This window comes from Schistocerca gregaria, chromosome 7 (assembly GCF_023897955.1).
Source record: "Schistocerca gregaria isolate iqSchGreg1 chromosome 7, iqSchGreg1.2, whole genome shotgun sequence".
Lineage (NCBI taxonomy): Eukaryota > Metazoa > Arthropoda > Insecta > Orthoptera > Acrididae > Schistocerca > Schistocerca gregaria.
Window position 1 is genome coordinate 346,082,707 of NC_064926.1, and position 22,112 is coordinate 346,104,818.

The 22,112-nt window shown below is 41.6% G+C and overlaps 1 protein-coding gene across 1 annotated transcript; it reads left to right on the forward strand.

Annotated features, from left to right (window-relative positions):
• Positions 1 to 445: 445 nt before the first annotated feature.
• On the forward strand, positions 446 to 22,004 carry LOC126281409 (glutathione S-transferase 1-like). The gene is made up of 6 exons (XM_049980346.1): positions 446 to 542; positions 5,890 to 6,048; positions 11,957 to 12,015; positions 12,110 to 12,251; positions 15,399 to 15,566; positions 21,754 to 22,004. The coding sequence occupies exons 2-6, from the start codon at positions 5,908 to 5,910 to the stop codon at positions 21,910 to 21,912; spliced, it is 669 nt and encodes a 222-aa protein (XP_049836303.1). The 5' UTR covers positions 446 to 542; positions 5,890 to 5,907; the 3' UTR covers positions 21,913 to 22,004.
• Positions 22,005 to 22,112: the final 108 nt, after the last annotated feature.

Below are 22,112 nucleotides of genomic sequence, written 5' to 3' on the forward strand. Positions count from 1 at the left end.
GCTTGCACAGGATAGAGTAGCAAGCAGAGCTGCATCAAACCCAGTCTCTGGACTGAAGACCACAACAACAACAAATGTTTTTAAACTGACGATGAAGTGTTGTTAAAATACTAAACTAAAAATTAAGTATGCCAATAAAATTAACTTCGTGGCTTTCCTGTGATTGGGACTAGCATTACGAAACACAATTTCCGCTGTAGAGTTAGGACTGTCGTACTGCCTCGCATAGTAGTAGATAATCTTGACTCAGCATTCTTTAATGCTTACTCTGTCCTTAGGTCGAGGTGTTTACCGCTGCATCACCAGCGGAAGTATTTCTTATCTTAGAGGCATGATGCAGCACTGCCGCGTGACAAGACACAGAGAAAAAGCAGAGAGAGAGAAAGAGAGAGAGAGAGATGGAATCCGTGCATTGACTAGGCTGGCATGAATGGACAAGTTGACTGGCGGTATATAGTGAGCTGCCTGCGAGGTTACAGACAAATTCCTCTTCCTGGAGTGCATTGCTACACAGCAAATTGCTTCTTCACTCACACTCCCCGGTAAGTTACAGGAACTTCAGTGTTCTTCGGCTAATGGTTATTTGATATAAGCTGAAAGAAAATCATTTCTGAAGATAATGTCTAGTGCTCGTTGCGACTAATGAGTAAACTGTTTTATTATTAATATATTTTACTTGAAATACTTCATTTTTTTATTCGCCAGTCTCTCTACTGTATTTGCGTCGTATTTTATTTTCATAACGCGTTTCCACCTAGTGTTTCTATCGTAATTTCAGTTTTTGTCGTATCTGCATCGTGTAGTCTGCAGTTTCTAGATTAGGTACTTTTCCGGATATCTAAACTTCTTTTGCGCTTGGGGTATCTCGCAGATCACTACCGAATGAGGTAGCTCAGTATTTAGCACACTGCACTCGCATTCGGGTGGACGATTACTCAAATCCTCGTTCGGCCATCCAGATTTTGGTTCTCCGTGATTTTCCTAAATCACTTCAGGGAAGTACTAGGATGGTTTCCTTGAAAGGACTCGGCCCATTTCAGCCTTGTCCAATGCGATTTTGCAGTCCGTCTCTTATCACCTCGTTGTCGACGCGACATTAAATTCTTATCTTCTTTTTTTCCGAAGGTGACTCTCCTCTGCTAGTCAAAGTGTCTAATCTTTTGTTTCACATGTTTGTATTCTTCCCTCTCTAATAAGTCCGTAAGCCTTTTTGTTGATATTATAATGGACAAGACACACACACACACACACACACACACACACACACACACACACACACACACACACACACACAGAAATTTGAAAGGTCATTGGCGGTATCTCTCCCGCCGTAGCAAATGGGTCACTTTTCACTTCTTGGATATTTTTAATCACCGAAAAGTCTAGAAGAGAACCTCTTTCCGTTTCAAGTAATTATTTTTATGTACATCCAACGAAGTCAATGGTTCTTTTAGAAAATATCCTTTGTCTTTTATTGATTCGTTTTTAAACATATATTTAAGCCAACACAACACGTAGGATTGAAACTTTCTCCGTTTTTGTATTTCTTTTCTCATTTCAAGTTTTATAATTAGAAACTTGTTTCATTCCGGCTCATGTAAGATGTTATGTTATTATTATTTTAAAATTATTATTATTTCTCTTTTATTATTATTATTATTATTATTATTATTCGAAGTTGGCCAACTTAGGACCACGTGAAACACCTGATTTATGACGTCTCATTTGGCTTTCCAATACTTCTTCATTTTGGTCTGCACTTTTCTCTCCTTTGTTGTGTCGATGTCCAACAGTAGTGGCAACATCTTGTAGAGTATGTAGTCGTGATGTATATAATCAAACTAGTATTTCATGTGTTCAACAACACCTAGGCCAAGGAATGAAAATACTCTTTTGGTTTACAATGGACCTGAAGATAGCGTAAATGTTGCCCCGAAACTAGCCCTTTGAAATAAATTTCTTTGATGACATGGCTGCAGTGGTTCGTTATCTTTATTTGTATCATCAATCGCTGTCCCATGTCTACTAGAACGACTGACTTCTACAAGTCTGTGTTTTTTTTTTTTTTGTAACCCCTTGACTTACTGTATCATTTTCCATGAATCTATGTTGTCTAAGTCTTTGTCTCTAATTCACAACTCCTGTAAATCTTGCCTAACTTCTATACACCTTGAAATTGAAGTTTTCATATTTTTGTCAAAGGAAACGAAATCTTTTTGTCCTCTTCTTGCCCATTCTTTTTAGGTGACCATAAATTGTGATCCGCCCCTTTCTCACTGTGTCTGTTAAATTTTCAGTTTTTTCATAAACCTCCTTGTTGCGTCTTAATTTAAATTGCCATGCTCATACTTCGGAACAAAAATTTTTCGAATAGTTCTTCTTTCCTACCCAAATTACTTAACCGTTTTGCAGTGTTTATAGCGATGCCATCTGATGCTTATAGACACCTGATTTTAACCATCAAACTGTTAGGCCTCAATTTTGCTTTAATAGATAAGGCTTTTTTAATTGTACGTGTTCTTTCTTGAACGGAATTCCATCACAATTTTCCTCTACAGTGACTTACAAGTATTGTACTTGCTGTCAGTTACTATAATGTATTACAATGACATGTTATCATCTGCTGTATATATTATACATTCATAAAAGCTCTTTTATGTATCACATTTACTCGTCTGGTCTGTAATAATAATAATAATAAAACACTTCCGAAGCGCCTGTTCTACTGTGTGTCCTATTACACAAGCAGAAAATTTTTTAATCAATTGCTAAGCGGTTGTAAAAGATGAAATAGAGTAAATATCTTCTTCCTAATGAAATTTCCACCAATTACTTCGGTAAGAAAGCCCAGTTTCTACAGATATATCTTCTAAGGTGCAAAACTAAGCTGAAAGACGAAATTACGTTAAATCGAATTTGACAAAACCAAAATTATAAAATCTCCTAATTATGGAATTGGCAACAGCCAAGGTGAGTGGTAGGCTTTCATTTGGCACACAACATTACTGGACCTCGCCACCCATGTCGCATTGATGCATTCGAGCATTTTTGGGGCTCTTGCTTTACACTATGCACAAACATCACTTGATTTTCACTTGCTAATGTACGAGGACAAGTCAATAAATAAAAGCAATTTGTTCTGCTCCATAGATTGACAACACTACTCAACAATGAACTGCCTTAACTTCACTGTTATTCTTGTGCGCTATAGTTGGACACAAACGATGGTGGTGAGTTTAGGCTCGTTCTGTGCAACTACGTCACGCATTCTCCGGCAGCCAATTAGCTTTCAGTGGTGTTCCGAGCGTTCTGCTGTGAATGTCGTATCCAATGCGAGCATTAAACGTGATCGTAGCGAGTTATTTGGTAAATTTGTATTCCAACTGTTGCAAGTTGTCCTGTGGCTGATAGCGGTGGTAAGCGACTAATTCTACACAAGCAAGTGAGAAACATAATTTGCGTGATACACGCTTACATCAAGCGCAAAGCACATGTATGCATGTACTACAACTGTCGCTTGGAACACGTCCGAATCCCGACCTGGGTTAACTGCCATCTTTTGTGGATCGCTCTATAGCTGTGTTTCTTCAATGAATAGCTCTTTATAGTCATAGTCATTTCATAGCATTTCTTTAGGAGCCCCCTGTTGCCCGGATGCACCAACTAAGAAACTAGTGGAGTGTTTAGTTTTCACTACTTTGAAGGGAGTGTAACTTCGAACATTTTTCGCAGGATGTGACTACAGTGCAGCGGTCAAATGACGTTGAAGAGGATGGATATGTGTGAGCAACGCGTTTGGATAAGCCGTCTATTTCGAAAATGGACAGGCATATCGAGACACCTGAGCGAATGATTCGTGATGATCGTCGTGTCTAGAACTGACGTTGTTGTACATGAGATGTTGTACCTGTATGTGAAAAAGATTACGCAGACACAAGTAGACTTGCCAACTGTTTCTGTGTTTCGATACAGTGTATCGATACGTGGATCTGTATCAGTGTTTCGGAACGGCTGTGCTTCACTGTTTCGAAACAGTGGTGTTTCATTCCGCTCCTGTCTCGGATAATCGGACCAGATTCGATCTCGAGCCAGACACAGAAACTGTATCGCTGTTTCAAAATAAGGCTGTTTCAGTCCACCTGTGCTTGGAACGGACTAATTGTATCGAAACAGTGATGTTTCATTCCGCTCTGTGTCGGACGAGATTCGGGCTCGGCACAGGTACTGATACACAACATACCACTTCGTGAAACACTTTCAAGAGTGTCGAAATCTTTTTGACAAGCAATAGCAAGAAGAATAAGATATCCGAAAATAAAGCTTCGTTTCTAGCTGACTGTCCTATTCCGAAATGGCGCAACATCTGCTTTATAAACACTAACCAAACAATAAAACAACGCATAATATTCACATTCAAAATCATAAATACGTGAAAATCATTCAGTTAAATTACACTTTTTTATAACATATGCTTCTCTGTTTATGTACAGTAATCATATTAAGAAATGCAAGTAAGCCTACAACATTTTGAATAAAAAAGGAGTAGAGTGACAGTTATTAGACATATACATAAATTTGATGTATATATAATTGCAAGCAATCTGTTTGACATATCACTGATAGTGTAATAGTGAAAGGGAAGGGCTGGGAAGCATGGCGAATTTATAGTAACGGTTCGAAACATCTTGAAAGACAATTTTTTTTTCTGTTATGTTTTGTTATTTATTCGAATTATTTGGCATTATTTGTGAGTCTATAGTCACTGTTCCTATTATCCACAATGATTCCCTTTGTGCGCATGGAAATTAGCAGAATGGGTATATTACCCATACTAACGGAATGTGGGAATCCCAGTAGCATATCCGTAGTTCCTGCAGTTTGTTCCCACCTCCAGTTCCGTTCGTGGTGGTTCTTCTGTCTTCAGCTATGGCTGTCCTCAGCCAATTGGAAAGTATAAAACTCACACGACACGAAAGCAGCGCTTTTGCTGCAGGAAATACGAGAGTGCCAAGATGCCTAAGTGATAGTTTCATACTTTCTGCGATATGATTAGCGCTTTCGCACCTCATTTGTGTTTATTTGGACATACTTATACAGTAGTCAAAATGTGTAGTTTTATTAAATTTCAAAACACAAACTGTTTCACTGTTTCGAAACAGCGTATCGTAACATTAGACTGTACTGTTCCATTTTTTTCGAAACAGTTACGTGTATCAGTTTGCCCATATCTAGACACAAGCATATTTATGTACATTGTTTACAAGATTAATAGTTTTTATTGGAGGACAAGACTGTACAAGCGTTGCAAGAGTGAATGTGCACGATGCCAGGAAACTTCTTCAGGATGCAGTTAGGAATTGCATTCTGGTTGTGGGACTTTATAGAGGGAGACGATATTATTTACTATGTTGTTCGTCCAATAAAAAGTTTCTTTTCAAATAGCTGCCTTTATGTTTAGACTTGTGGTTGTGTAATAATAAACGATTGCTTGGGGATTTGAGTTTAGCTGCTAAGAGGAATATAGCTATTGCATTCTAACACTGCGCCGTATTATATGTATACCGTATAAACGACTGAACTAAGCTACGTGGATAGCGCGGTATTAAACTACCAGAATAACTCATGTAGCTATAATTCTTTACATTGCAAAATAAAATCCAAATGTATCGCAAAACAAGTATATAATACAACAGAGCTTTTACCATATCACCTGTAATTTCTACTTTTTCTGTTGATGGAAAATATAAAAATTACTTAATATATAAGGTAAGCATATCTATCTGTAGTTCACTCATGTACATTGATTCGCTAATGACACCTTGCAGGTTTACTGCAGCACCACAGCATCCCTCTGTGAACTGACGTCTTTATTTTTATTTCTCTATTCAGCGAGGAGATACTGACGTCATGCCCATCACACTGTACTTCGACGGAGCTGCCCCCTCTTCGAGGATAGCTCTGGCAGTAGCGAAGGCTGTTGGAGTAGACGTCATAGTCAAAAAAATAGACTTGGCTTCGAAGGAACACCTCAAGGAAGATTATCTCAAGGTATGCTGCAACACTGCAGGAGTTTAGTCTACGTGCACGGGTGGCGCAAACTAGGAAGTTATGTGAAGTAAAGAATATCTCTCTCTCTCTCTCTCTCTCTCTCTCTCTCGTGTGTGTGTGTGTGTGTGTGTGTGCACTCAACACTGAAGTCACCAGCGACCGTGAAATTTAGTTCCCTAGAGCTCAGGTTAACTACTCAGATACTCGACTTTACTGTGTATAATATTGCTTCTAAGAATTTCTTATAGTGTCACGGAGAAGTGTTTGAACACAGTTGCCTTTTGAACGAATGGTTTGCCTTCAGTTCCTTTCCCATAGTATCAACTAAAAGAGTAGTAGAAAGTGCAGCACCGTAAAATACAACCAGAATTGTCGCGCTTAGGACATTCCAAAATAAAATCGGCTGTAAGTGGCAGTCAAATGAAAACGAGGCAGATGGAAACAATATGTAAACTGTTTATTTTTTTCAAAAGTAGTCGCTGTAATTTTATATGCATTTATCCGACTGCGAGACAAGACGGACATTGCCGACATGAAAAAAGATTTGCGGTTGCGTACGGAACCATTATTCTACCCAGGCGTACGCCTCTTCGTCCGCAACAAATCGATGGACACGGATGTGTTGGCAACAGGTTCCTCCCGCTTCCTTCTCATTTTCCTTACCGTCATGAAAATGCCTTCCAATCCAGTGTCTTCCTGATCCATTTGCTTGTTTTCCTATTTTCCCAGTGGTTACGAACATGAATGTGTTTACTGCTCACAATCCTTATGTTTTAATTGGTTTTCGCATTAAATGTCCCTGTCTCATCGCCGTAAAACTCGACTGATAATACACTCTGGTTGTAAACTTCCCTTTTCAGACGCATCGGAAGCTTACTTCTGAAAATCCTGTTGAGTTTACCAAACTCATTCCTCACCATTTTGCCACCCATACATTCACTACCTTAAACCACCGTAAAAATAACAACTCATCCACTGGTTTCATGGCTTCATTGTTGATTTTTACGATTTTCTCTTCAATGCCTTGTTTGTGTATTGTGGGCCAATTGGAATCCAGACATGTGCTGCAGTTAGAACAATAAAAATAGTATTCCACAAAACGTTCAATTTTTAAAAGGCTAATGGATGGAGTATGCAGAAGATTTCAATGCAGAAACTCAGCCCAATTCCGTAAAACTACAAAAACTTCTTAGAGATTCTCCAACAATCTTCCGAGAGACCAGGCTTTACAGCCCAGTCAGAGGGCATCCTGAACAAACAAAATCACTGTACTAGCAAGTCTTCATTCGGAACTGAATTAATAGAAATGCTGAGTGAGAGTAAAGGGACTGAATACTGAAGGAAATGACACGACCGATTGTAGCAAACTGTCCTGGAACTTAGTCAGAACCCTCAGCTGTGAGCGTTAGGAAGTTAAACAAACGAACCAAGTAAAACCCAACCAAGTTGGCCACCAACTCAACTCTAAATGGAAAATCAATATGTAGCCAGAACCAAAATCAAATAACTTCATTGTGCCATTTGCCCTCAATAAAAAGAGAAAGAGCAGCTGTTATGGGCGATTTTTGTATGGATTGGATGAAACACTTCGGCCCTGGAGACCAACAATGGAACCTAAAGATGCGGAGAAAAGAAAAGGTAGTAACATCGGGAAAGACCCAAATTCCCCAAAGAACTGTCGATCTATATCGCTCATATGTCAACCATGCAAACTGTATGAACAACTGATACTGACCCTCATTGCAGGCATCGTGGACCCAAAGCTCACCCTTTAACAGGACAGTTCCAGAGCAGGGAAATCTTGCACCAGCGAAATCTTGTGTCTTATTGAACAGACAGCGAAAGGGTGCAAAGTAATCAAATAGCAGGACTAGCCTTGGTTGACCTATGCTCTGCATGGCACAAAATGACAAAACTGTGTGACACCCTTATGTATTAACAGCTTCTAAAACTCACTGAATCACTGCTGAAAAACCGAATCTTCTATGTCACAATGGGGCAGAAGGAGCAGTTGACAATGGCAGAACAATAGGCTTGCCAAGGTTAGTTGTTGGCCCATGTTATATTCAACCTCTATACCAATGACCACCCAACACCAAATAATATTTCTCACTTTTTGAACGCCGACGATCTGGCCATCACAGTTCAAAGAAAGAATATTGAGGTGATACAAAAAAAAAAAAACCTGGAACGCGTTCTAACTGCAGTATCAGAACACGATCAGGAAAATTTCTCTGAATGAAACCCCTCAATGTCAAAAGTCAGCGCCTTCCATCTTAACCCAAAACGAGCAAACCGACAGCTGGAAGTAAACTGGAATAGCATCACCCTTGAATTCACAGATGCCTGGTTGTCGTATTAGACCTATCACTAACGTATACACATCACTGCAAGAGGGCATGTCAGAAAGACGCTGCCAGAAATAACATACCTAGGAAATTGGTCTATAGCAGAGGCGGAGCTACACCAAACGTACTGAGAACAACAGCCTATGTACAGCGATTCTCCAAGCCAGAATAGGTTTGCTTGGTGTGGTTCAGATCCATACAAGCCAAAAAGGTCAGCTTAAACTTAAATGAAATATACTGATCGATAACTGGCATAAACCTATGCCTCTCAATAAACCATATATGGTCCCCAGATGTGCAGACTCAAGCTCCTGAAGAGCACTGAGAAGGTGAAGCATTCCTTCGATGAACGCCACACCTCATTTGACGCTTTCTGTGGGCCTAGAAGACTTAAATCCAGCAAGACAGTCTTAAACAATGAACTTAGCGAGTTCCCAGACGATTACCCTCTGCTACAGGAGATACCCAGTGGCGAGAACTTGGGTTGAAAAATTTGGAGGAGCCTGAACAGCATATGAACCGATGTAGCACCAGTGAACGGAAATGTGATGGAGTGGGGTCTCATAGACAAATATGATGACAGATGGAACTGTGGCGAATGTGAAGTACGGAACATCTCCTGACCTGTCCTAACTGTTCCAGGGAACATAAGCTAAATTGCACCCCATACCAAAAGGCCTCGGAAGGCCCAGCTACCGACCGTCCGCCGTGTCATCTTCAGCCGATAGGCTTTATTGGAAGTGGATATGGAGAGGCATGTGGTCAGTACACCGCTCTTGCGGCCGATGCCAGTCTTCGTTACCCGAGCCGCTACTTCTCAGTCAAGTGGCTCCTCAGTTGGCCGCACAAGGGCTGAACGGACCCCGCTTGCCAACAGTGCTCGGCAGACTCGTACGCCACCCATGCTAGTGCTAGCCACGCCCGACAGCGCTTAACTTCGGTGATCTGACGGGAACTAGTTTTACCACTGCGACAAGGACATTTGCCCAGTCAATTTTCCCTCTATTAATTATGACAGGGAAGCAATTAAGCACTGGATGTAGCCTAATTTTGAAATGAAAAACTTTGATCTCTGGACACGAAAAAATAAAGTGACTATATCATTGTGGTTGAATTATATTTTATTTTTTCGCATGCGTTAGCTATGTAAAGCACACAAATTATTTATTTATTTATTTATTTATTTATTTATGCATTTATTTTACCTGGCAAGATTAGGGCCTTCAGGCCCTCTCTTACACCTAACCAGGCATACTCAGATTGAACGAGTTACAGTTACTAAATAACATTAAGAACATTTAACGTATTATGCAGTATTGATGTCAAACGAAAAAAATTTGAGATTATAACAGTAGTACAATGATAGTTATAACAATAAAAATAATTATAACAATCAACGATAATAATGATAATAATAATGATAATAGTAATAATAATAATAATAACAATAGTGACTAAGTATATGAAAGTAAACATACATTTCTTTTGTGAATGTCAGTTAGTTGGGAATTTTCTCGTTATATTCTTGCAGCTTGTGAGTTATTCTCATCGAGCAGAGACATAAGACGATAGAATGGGGTGAAAGAGATATATAAGAGGTAGATAGGTTTGAGGAAGAGAAAAAGAATGGTAAAATTCGAAGCTGTGATGGAGAGAAGAAAGAAAGAGATGTTAGGGGCACAACAATGGTGGCTATACCGTCCCTAATATGTAAGTTTTGAGTTCCCTCTTGAATGTTGAGTAGTTCTGGATAAGACGCAGATCACAGGGGAGTGCGTTCCATAGTCGTATGGCTGAGATGGAGAATGACACGGAGAAAGATTTTGTGTTATGTAAAGGTACAGCCAAGATGATAGACGTATCCGATCTGGTATTGCGATTGTGGAATGATGATAGATGTTTAATGTGAGAAGATAAGTATTGAGGGCACCAGTGGCTAAGAAATCGATGAAGTAAGCACATCGTGTGGAGATCGCGTGCCTTATGTGGGCGTATCCAACCTAGCTGGGAGTATGAAGGACTGATATGACCATACAACCGAATATTGCACACGTATCTGACGCAAGCATTCATCACTAGCTCGAGGCATCTAGAATTTTCACTATTCGTGCCGTGTTGAACTACATCGCAGTAGTAAAGATTAGGCAAGACTAGTGTTTGGACTAATTTTTGTTTAACATGGGTTGGAAATATTTTTCTAAATTTTTGAATTGCATGTAGGGAGGAGAGCGATTTCCGGCAAGCTGTGACTGTTTGTTCTTCCCAGTTTAGGTGTTCATCCAAGATTATTCCAAGGTCTTTTACTGTTTTTTGGTATGGTAGTTGGGTACCATTGAGGAGTATTTTAGGGACCATATCGCGAAAGTACCGGCTGATTAACTTTGGATGAGATATAAGTGTGACCTGGGATTTCTTCGGGTTTAGTTTCAGACCTAGGTTCTGTGCCCATCGAGAAACAGAGCAAAGATCTGCGTTCATACTCGCTACTGCGCCAGCAATGTTTTTGGGGTTTGCACTTATGTACAGTTGGATGTCGTCAGCATATAGATGGTAGCTGCAGGAGTGAATCACTGAAGAAATATCATTAATATACAGTGAGAAGAGTAGTGGACCAAGGACGGAGCCTTGGGGAACTCCAGAGCGCACGCTTTTCCATGATGACTTTTCCGACCCACAAATGACTTGTTGACTTCTGTTTTTGAGGTAGCTGTCGAACCAGTGTATTGCGCTGTTTGAGAAATTCAGCTGTTTCATTTTAATTAGTAATATATCGAAGTCAACTGTGTCAAAAGCCTTGCTAAAGTCAAGCAGTGTTAGGATAGTAGCTTCACGTCTGTCCATAGCATGTTTAATGTCATCAGTTACTTTGATTAATGCAGTTGCTGTACTGTGGTGCTTTCGAAAGCCTGACTGATATTCGTCATGGATGTTATGAGTTTTGAGGTAATCCGTCAGCTGTTCATGGACGATGTATTCTAGGGCTTTAGATATTGCAGGTAGTATGCTGATCGGCCTGTAGTCACCTGGAGACTTAGGGTTGTCAGTCTTGGGTATAGGCTGGATTAAACTTTGCTTCCACTCAGTAGGATATATACTACTGACAAGAGACAGGTTGAAGATGTCTGTGATAATTGGAATAATAGTGGCTACGACGTTTTTAATCATGCCAATGCTCACTCCATCATTTCCTACTGCCTCGGAAGAGATTCTCATAATTGCTTTGTGTACTGTGCCGGTAGTGACATGTTTTAGGAAAAACTTGTCTCTCAAGAGATTGATATCTTGGGGCTGGTAATTTGTCGCTGCGTGGCAGATTACAGCTGTTGAGAAGAAATCGTTTAATTCTTCTGCAGACGCTTGATAAACAAATTAACACTATGTGTAAAACCAACTCTTCGGGAAGACTTCTGCTTTACGAGATTCTCATGTGCACCTACCGTTTTCCATTTTCCTTAGTTTATTGCATTATACTGTTATTGTACCATGTGAATTAACATTTACACCAAATTTTTGTCGCTACTGTATCAGCTTACGGCACAAATCATTTTCTTTTGTTGCAGTTAAATCCACAACATACAGTACCAACGCTTATCGACAATGATTTCGTCCTCTGGGACAGGTGAATACATATAAGCATCATGGTTAAGAAAATATTCTTCTGTCCACCGAAACGAACCATAGCTTTACTAATGGCATTGCTTATTTCCTGACAGCCACGCAATAGCAACGTACCTCGTTTCACAGTATGGGAAAGACGATTCCCTCTACCCAAAAGACCCAAAGAAACGAGCGGTCGTCATCCAGAGACTGTTTTTCAATGAAGGAGTCCTGTATTCTCGCCTAAGAGCTGTTGGCGTAAGTATTTTTATTGACATTTGACAGGGGATGTCTTTGAGACACCCTAGAAAATAACAGTGTAATGTCTTCTCTTATAATTTTACGTCCTCAGCGATTCGCGTACACTGCTGCTAGGCGTGAACCTGAGACACTGTGAAACTGAGTATTAAATATCTTTACAAAGTTACAAGAGTTAAATGTTATTCTCTCCACACTTGAAATGTCTGATCTGAGTTCATGTCTCAAAGAGAGTGATAAGTCTTTCAGCATAAGTGATTGGTGAAACGTATTAATTTTTATAGCACCAGTTGTAGAGAAAGCCTTCACCTAGACTTTGTGACAGAAAATTGATTAAATAAGAAATATTCGGTTCAGATACGGGAATCCCTCATGCCACATAAGTAAATTCTCACAGCTTTACTTAGGGGGAAGAACCACAGGCCTGATTGCCAAAGTTTTCTCTTCTTTGAGTATAGTATTCGAAATGGCTGTTTAGTTCAAGAGACTATGATGAGGGCGCGCTTCGTGTCTACTTGGTGAGGAAGACGACAGCGAGAGAGCAGGCAGAGAGGAAAACTCACTGCCGACACATAGTTTATTCCACTCGCATAGCTTCAAAGGAGGCCGCCGACCTACACTTCATAATTAGATAGGCGACAACAGAAATTGTCACGTGTCCGCTCTCCACGAGACCCTGTGGACAAGTTTGAAAAAAACACAGTATAAGGTTGTCAAATCCAGCAGTCAGTACTCAGGAACTAAATTCATCCACCCCTTCCGCTCCCGCCCTAGTTGCTGGTAAACACTGTATTTTCCAAGAAATTATTCCCCCACCGGTAGAGTGTAACTGACGTCAGCTTCGGTCCGAGTGAAGATTCGCTGTCGTACAACAGATATCTCTAGCACGGAGGCAGGTGTTTCTGAATTGAAAACGATGAACGTCCCTGCATAACATCTGGAAAACATTGTAAAATCCGAAGACACTTGTCGAGCTTAGGTACACAATATTATGAACTTCTGTCCATACACAAGGTTCGTGGAAACTAAAACATCAAGAGGAATAAATATAAAGTAATTAAATTTTATGGATAGATGAGACGTATTGTAATATATAAAATCCCATACATTTTAGTTTCTTTCACATTTAATACCTTTGCTATTGGAAGCCCATCGCCTGGTACCGCAATACATTCTGTTCTCTATATTACCTAATCCTGTACCCAGCACTACTTTAAATTTGCTACTAAACAAACTCTTAGAAAAATTCAACCGTAGCTTTCAATTCTGTCATCATTACACGACCACCTGTGTGAACCGACAAGCTTGGCGTCAAACCACAGCATGAGTCGGAACAGTCTGGCGGCTGTTCTGCTTTTCGTGCCTTTGCACTCACTAATGTTGCGCCATCATCGGTTGACAAATAGCCATCGTAATAGTTCATGTGGTTGTCGTTCGTAACACATTACTTAATTCAATTGTCCTACAAAGTTATTCTTAACAAAGTAATATGTGAAATTGACACACAGTTTGCTGAAGAGGTGTCAAATCAGAAGGTTAGAAGCCACATATTTACAGCATTTGTTCTGACTGAATAGCATATTTTTTGTACATGTCAATAGCTTCCAGGAGGCCCTTGAGTATGCTCCAGAAAAACAACTGCACTGTAGTTAAGAACTCATATTCATTCCCTATGCGATAGTAATGTAGACTTATCGTTTTCATTAAGAAGTTTAGTGTAAACTTATGTACTTTTCGCCTGTTTTAGTAACTGATTTAGTTCTATACATAAGGTCTACAATACAGAAGTGATAACGGGTACAGTACAGAAGTGATAATGTAATGAGAGAGCAACACAAACGTTTATTCAATGAAAATGATACATTTCATTCGTTTTTGAACATCGTTTTATTTAGGATGGGTAGTATGTCATTCCTGTTCAAATTGTACGTATGAAATACAAATGGAAATTTCGAGTGTGCCACAGTAGAATATGCGTTCATTCGAATCAATTAGCGCACTCATAGAGAGACTTTGTTCAGTTACAGCACGTTGTGATTTTCACATGTTCTCAAAAGAATGTTAAATGAGTGTCCTCCTATCTAGAAGCTTTATGAGCCTCTAGAGAATCTGCTTATTTTTCTCGATGGAGATAAATTAGGATTTCTAGGTATTATTCTCAATCTATGCACTGAGCGAGCTGTGAAGGAAACAAATGAGGAATTTGAAGAAAGGTTTTACTTCAGGGAGAAGAAATTAAAACTAAAAAAAGGGCTGAAGGGAATGAACAGCGTTTTGAAAAGAGATTGTAAAATGAACACTAACAAAAGTAAAACAAGGGTAATGGATTACAACCTATTTAAATCGGGTGATACCAAGGAAATTAAATTAAGAAATGAGACACTGAAAGTAATAGCTAAGTTATGCTATCTGGGCAGCATAATAAGTGACTATGGCAGAAACAGTGACGATATGAAATGTAGACCGGAAATAGGAAGGTAAATACTTCTGAATAGCGAAATTTGTTAGCATCGAATATAAATGAAATACTAGGAAATCTTTTCTGCAGGTATTTGTTTAGAGTATAGTCATGTATGGAAGTGAAACGTTGGCGGGAAACAGTTCAGATAAAAAAAGAGAACTGAAGCTTCTGAAACGTGGTGCTACAGCAGGATGTTGAAGGTTATATGGGCAGATCGGATAATAATTGCTAACAAACTACTGAACACGATTGGGAAGAAATCAAATTTATCACACAACGTAAATAAAAGAACTGGTCGTTTGATAGGACAGTTCATGAAGTATCAAAGAAACTGTCAGTTTCATAATGGAGGTAGTGTGGGGGTTAAACACTGTAGAGGAAGACCAAGGCTGGACTACAGAAATCAGGTTAAACGGGTGTAGGCGGCAGTAGTTACTCGGAGGCTTGCTCAGGATGGACTTGTGTGGAGAGCTGCAACAAACCAGCCATCAGACTGAAGACCACGACAAAAACAGCCATTCCTGCAGGTAGGACTACACTGAACTACGCGTCCTCCGAGTTAGGAGTAATTCAGACCATTGTTTCTAGGTGTTGGATTTGCACCAATTTTAGAGTATTTTGTACTTGCATATTACCTGTGACTCATCAAATATCGATGCTACGTGAAACATTCTGTTACTTTGCAGACTCCTTTATACTTTGGGCTGAAAACTACAGTGGACAAGGACAAAAAGGACGCCCTGTATGAGGCACTCGACTTTCTGGAGAAGTTCCTGGAGCGCACTGGCTGGGTGGCTGGAGACCACGCCACTATCGCAGACATCGCATGCGCTGTAACCGCCTCCAGCATAGAGGTAAGGGCCTATGGAACGAAGATTCCTATTTTTTTATTTATTATGAATTTATGAGACATTTCCTGTAAGAAACTGACTACTTACGTACAGACGTTCTGATACATATTTTATTATTCCAGTTGTAATAGTTACACTTATTACGAAGCATAAATTTGGCCAATTAGTGAAATCAGCTGGATTAATTACTCTTAGACGCATGTAGAATCTCCCATTATGACAATATTACAAGACAGATGAGAACAAATATTACATAACTGTATTAATAAGAATTTATGACCGAAATAAATTGCTTAAAACAATATTTCTAAATCGATAGTAAAATTAAAACCAACAGCGTGATGGAATGGCTATGATAGCTGACTTGTTTGGAAACACAGAGGTTGAAACCTGATTTAGGTCATTCGTCGTTTACCTAAATACTTTCTGGAGAATAGCGGGACTTTCGTTCAACAAAACTGTAGCTCTCATCACATTTCAACCAAGCTCCTTCTTTGTCTACCATCATTTCTATATCGACGAATCGCTAAACTGTAAAGCGCCGTCTTACGCAATGCTTATAAAATTGTAGCTCGGTACCGTTTCGGTGTTAAAAATATAGAGCTTTATTTGCAGTGTGGGAGACTTAAGACAGGAAAAGTAATTAAGCTATAGCTTCCATAAATTCCTCAAAAAATTTTCTGTACCACCTTAATATATGCGAACGTTTGAGGGCTTAGATTCAAAGGGATCAAGGAATGAAGCAATAACACTTATCATCATCGCCATATATTGGCATAAACAGGCATTTAGGCCAGTGGCAGTAACATAACACGTAAGGAAATGATCAACACTTCCAGTCCACAAATCATGACTAAATACAATCAATTATTTTTACCCATTGCTGGTTGTTCGATCTGCTTCTTCCGGGCTTACCAAAGTTCTGTCTTTCCACCCCGTTCGCGGACGACCGCTTGGACGCCTACCAGTTTGCTGCTGTATTAATCCTGTATTAATACTTTGTTAGGGAGAGCACCCTATGCTCGGCGATACAGATATTCATTGTGTCTTCTTTCCAGTCGTCCAGTTTCTGCATTTTGTACCACACCATAAATTTTCCTTAAAATCTCAAATGCATTGATCCGCTTTTCTATCGTGCACTGGCCCACGTCTAATAACCAAACAATATAACCGGGCGCCTTAGTAGTTGTATCTTGCTTTCCTGGGATACGATGCGTGACATGTATAGGTGGTTTAAACTGTAGCACACCGGTTTGCAGTTGTTATTCATCGTTGAATTTCCGCCTCTATCTCACTTTTATTCGACAATATTGCCCCCGGCACTTGAATGTTTCGACTGTTTCAAAATTGCGACCGGCTAAAGTGATGGTGTCTATTTTTTGCCGGCGGGAGACTAATATTATGTTTTTTCATCGTTGACCTGTAACCCGAATTTGTTTGATTTTAGCAAAAAGAGAGATGTATCTCGATTCATTCTGAGTTTTGCCCACAAGCACCACATCTTCACCGAGCGAGATGGCGCAGTGGCTAGCACACTGGACTCGCATTCGGGAGGACGACGGTTCAGTCCCGCGTCCGGCCATCCTGATTTAGGTTTTCCGCGATTTCCCTAAATCGCTTTAGGCAAATGCCGGGATGGTTCCTTCGAAAGGGCAGGGCCGACTTCCTTCCCCGTCCTTGCCTAATCCGACGAGACCAATGACCTCACTGTCTGGTCTTCTCCCCGAAACAACCCAACCCCAACCACATCTTCTGCAAATACAATTCTAGTCTCATTTTCAACCATCTCCATAACCCTAATACGGCCAACTGCACGTCTCATCTTTTCCAGCGCAATGTTGAACAGAACTGGCGACAGACGACCGCCCCGTCTCAACCCTTCCATAATCGTGAAGGGTGCTGACAACTGATTTGCAAAGCGTACTTGGCAACATAATCGGTTGTAATGAGCTGCAATCAGCTTAATTTACTTCATTGGTCTGTTGAAATCTTGCACTGTCTTCCAGAGGTTTGGCCGATTAATGCTTTCGTATGCAGATGCGTAAGACTTATGTTTCTAAAAAAATAACTTCACTTTAAAACAATAAAAAGTAAAGGCTGACTGTCTGACAGATCACACATCACATTGGTGAAACCGTAACCTGCTGCTGGGTGACTTTCAGTACTATGATGCACTGTCATGCTGTCCACATTGTGGTACATATATTTCTGCTCAACACTAACCCATTGTTCGAAGGTCTGAGGTCATGTAGTGTGTGATCAGGGTACCTGAAATGACACACTGCGAGTTTCGAGTGACTCCAAGGATGTTCGATAGTGTTCATGTAAGCTGAAACCGCGAACCGTTCCAGCTAGTTGATTTGTGCCTCCTGGAGGAGGGTATTTACAAAGCGGGTGCTGTGTGAATTACCTTCCTGAAAGACGACAGGACAACCCGCTGGAGGATCCTGCTTCGCTATCGTACGGCACTGAACTTGGCTTGAATAGAGATGGGAGGCGTCCGGCATCTGTATACCATATATTGGTTCCAAAACATGACTTCTCAACCTACCTTCTAAACCTGTTGGACGGAACACTCATATATGTGTGTTGCTACCTGACTGCCTCTACACTCCTCTATGACTATCATCAGGTGTCACACAAGTTGCAAACTCATTGAAGCTGTTCCTGGCGTTCCCTTGCCCAGCTTTTTCGCGCACCACGGTGCTGTGGAGATTGTACTGTTCCTCGTAGTGGATGCCTTGGGGTCAATTTGATTGCATGGAAACGGCGGAGGACCGCATGGATCCCAGTTACCTCCAAGAAGGCAGCGTAAGTTCTTCTATATTATTCGTCTTCGGACGTAAGATCCATAACATGTAGGTCGTGGTCATCAGATGATAACGAAGGGGGCGACAACTATGATGCAGAAATTAAATTTTTTGTTTATCACGATAACGGCTGAATTTTCGAGTGACATCGCTATGAGCGACGCCAATTCGTCAAGCAAATTCCAGTGCTGGCAACTCTTTTTGAAGGAAAGTAACAATATATGTATAGTCCAAGGTTGAAATGATCCCTCGAGTCATGTTGACAGACTGTGCAGATTTATGTATACATTCACTTCCATTGCGAAGATAGCTGTATGAAGAGATTTCGTGTGGCCAAAAGAGTAGGGCCTATTGAGAAACAAGTTTACAACTATTACACAGTAAGCTTCTTCTTAGCAGTTTACTTTGCGATGTTGATATCCGTGTCCTGATTTGGCACGTGGCGTTCTTGTTGTATGTACACTGCCTGACAGAGAAAAGTGATGCACCCAGAAACAAAGGAGGAAACGAAACGAAATTTCGTAGGTTGAGAGAACATGTGACGTTATTTCAGTGATTACAGTCTCGAGTCAAATTTACAATGTGCTTGGCATTAGCCCAATTATCAGTATGACGTTGCACACCCACTGGACTGGATTCATGCACTGATTCAATTGGGAGGAGTGTCATAAAGACGTTCTGTGCTCTCCTGAGGCAAGCTAGCCACGGCTTTTGGGAAGGGTGTCATCACCAAGATGGCCACAGCTGTTGTAACTACTTCTTCATATCCTGGATACTGCCGCTGGGACAGAGTTGACTTCTGAACTGGTCCCATACATGTTCTGCCGGGGACGCATCTGGGAATCTTGCTGGCCGCGGGAGTGCCTCCGAATCGTTCAGACAGTTCATAAAGACAAGTCACATGTGTAGACGAACATTGTCCTGCTGAAATATGGCGCCACGATACTTTCGCGTAAGATGTAACAGACATGCCTCGGCTTACTGTTATGCTATTAGAATTTGACACTACCAGTCGTGACCTGAAGTCATACCTGGTAGTTTCCTAAACCATAACCGCAGGATTAACACCACAGTGACTCTCCAAAACGTTGGAAGAATTGGAACTCTCTACAGCTCTACGGCATACACGCCAATGATGCTTATCTGTGGCAGTCATCACTGACCACAGAGCGACGCCATTTGTCAGCAGTCCGTGCTTCACCATCACGACACCACTCCAAACGTAGCAGTTTGTGTTGTGGCGTTAACGGTAGCCAATCCTGGCTGCTGCCAATCTCCGACCAAGATGCTGTGGAATAACACGGAATGTTGCAGGGAGTCCATTACTTCTTCTCGGGTGGCAGGTGCAGGTGTCAAGGTGTTATGATGTGGTTGCTGCGCAGAATGGCGCTCCTCTTTTTAGGTGGTCAGGCATGGTCGACTTGGTGACTATTATGCACTGCTAGCCATTAAAGTTGCTACACCAAGAAGACGACGTGCCACGGACGCGAAATTTAACCGACAGGAAGAAGATGCTGTGATATGCAAATGATTAGCTTTTCAGAGCATTCACACAAGGTTGGTGTCCTGGCGACACCCACAACGTGCAGACATGAGGAAAGTTTCCAACCGATTTCCCATACACAAACAGCAGTTGACCGGCGTTACCTGGTGAAACGTTGTTGTGATGCCTCGTGTCAGGAGGAAAAATTCGTACCATCACATTACCGACTTTGATAAAGGTCGGATTGTAGCCTATCGCGATTGCGGTTTATCGTATGGCGACATTGCTGCTCGCGTTGGTCGACATCCAGTGACTGCATAATATGGAATAGGTGAGTTCAGCAGGGTAATACGGAACGCCGTGCTGGATCCAAATAGCCTCGTATCACTAGCAATCGAGACGAGAGGCAACTTATCCGCATGGCTGTAACGGATCTTGCAGCCACGTCTCGATTCCTGAATCAACAGATGGGGACGTTTGCAAGACAACAACCATATGCACGAACAGTTCGACGACGTTTGCAGCAGCATGGACTCTGAGACCATGGGTGCTGTTGCCCTCGACGCTGCATCACAGACAGGAGTGATTGCGATGGTGTACTCAACGACGAACCTGGGTGCACGAATGACAAAACGTCATTTTTTTCGGATGAATCCAGGTTCTGTTTACAGCATCATGGTGTTCGCATCCGTGTTTGGCGACATCGCGGTGAACGCACATTGCAAGCATGTATTCGTCGTCGCCATACTGGCGTGTCACTCGGCGTGACGGTATGGGGTGTCATTGGTTACACGTCTCGGTCACCTCTTGTTCGCAATGACCGCACTTTGAACAATTAACGTTACATTTCAGATGTGTTACGACCTGTGGCTCTATCCTTCATTCGATCTCTGCGAAACCCTACATTTCAGCAGGATAATGCACGACCGCATGTTGCAGGTTCCGTACAGGCCTCTCTGGATACAGAAAATGTTCGACTGGTGCCCTGGCCAGCACATTCTCCAGATCTCTCACCAATTGAAAACGTCTGTTCAATGGTGGCCGAGCAACTGGCTCGTCACAGAACGCCAGTCACTACTCTTGATGAACTGTGGTATCGTGTTGAAGCTGCATGGGCAGCTGTACCTGTACACGCCATCCAAGCTCTGTTTGATTCAATGCTCAGGCGTATCAAGGCCGTTATCAGGGCCAGAGGTGGTAGTTCTGTGTAATGATTTCTCAGGATCTATGCACCCAAATTATGTGAAAATGTAATCACTTGTCAGTTCTAGCATAATATATTTGTCCAATGAATACCCGTTTATCATCTGCGTTTCTTCTTGGTGTAGCAATTTTAATGGCCAGTAGTGTACCTGCCCTCACGTTCCCATGCCGTCCAAAATAAGGCGGCAGTCGAATCTGAATGCCTCACGAGTTTGAATATTGCATTCCAGTGCGCAGCAAGCCAGATGGAGACCCACAATGAGGCTGCTTTCAGATTCTATCAGGAGCTGATAAAGCTGTCTCTCATTAGTGCGCGACATCTTTGCGTTCTTCACAGTGATCAGTCAACCTCTGTCTCTGCTAACCCCGTTCATATAGCCTACCAGGCCCAGGCCCAGTGAGAACACTAATGACGAACTTCACTAACACACTCAGATGGCTGTTTTACCAGCTATAGGGAATTGCAACTCTTTGTCAGTTACGTATAACCCCCGCCCCTCCCCCACCCCTTGAATTGTTCGTGTACACTGACATCCGATCGTGTCTCCTGGCTGCTTCATTTTCTTTTTATGTAGTTATTTATTTTTGTCAGGCAGCAAAATTCGTAACGTTTCTATTGGACTTCCTAGATAGCAAAACGTTTACGAAAATCATCAAGAAATAGGTTAAGTGAGGATACGTATCCTGCCTTCAGGCTATAGGAGCAGACCTGAGCGGCTTCCCGAAGACCCGGGACTGGCTGGGACGCTGCAGGAAGAGCATCCGCGGGTTCCGCGAGGCGGACGACGAGGGCGCCCGCTTCCTGGGGGAGACGATCCGCGGCCGCATGCAGCCGCACCAGCTGGACCGCTAGCTGGGCCGCCAGAGCACTGCGCCATCATCTTCCATCTGCTCAGTCACTGTTGTAACTGCCATCATTCAAAATAAATATTCCTTCATTTCCTATGATACTGTTTCCTTCTGTATACTGTTGGTAGTAGTTTCCCTGCCTGTAAAATGATTTCCTCTCTTTGGTGTTACCAGACAAGGCAAACAGTTGTCCTGCCCTCCCTG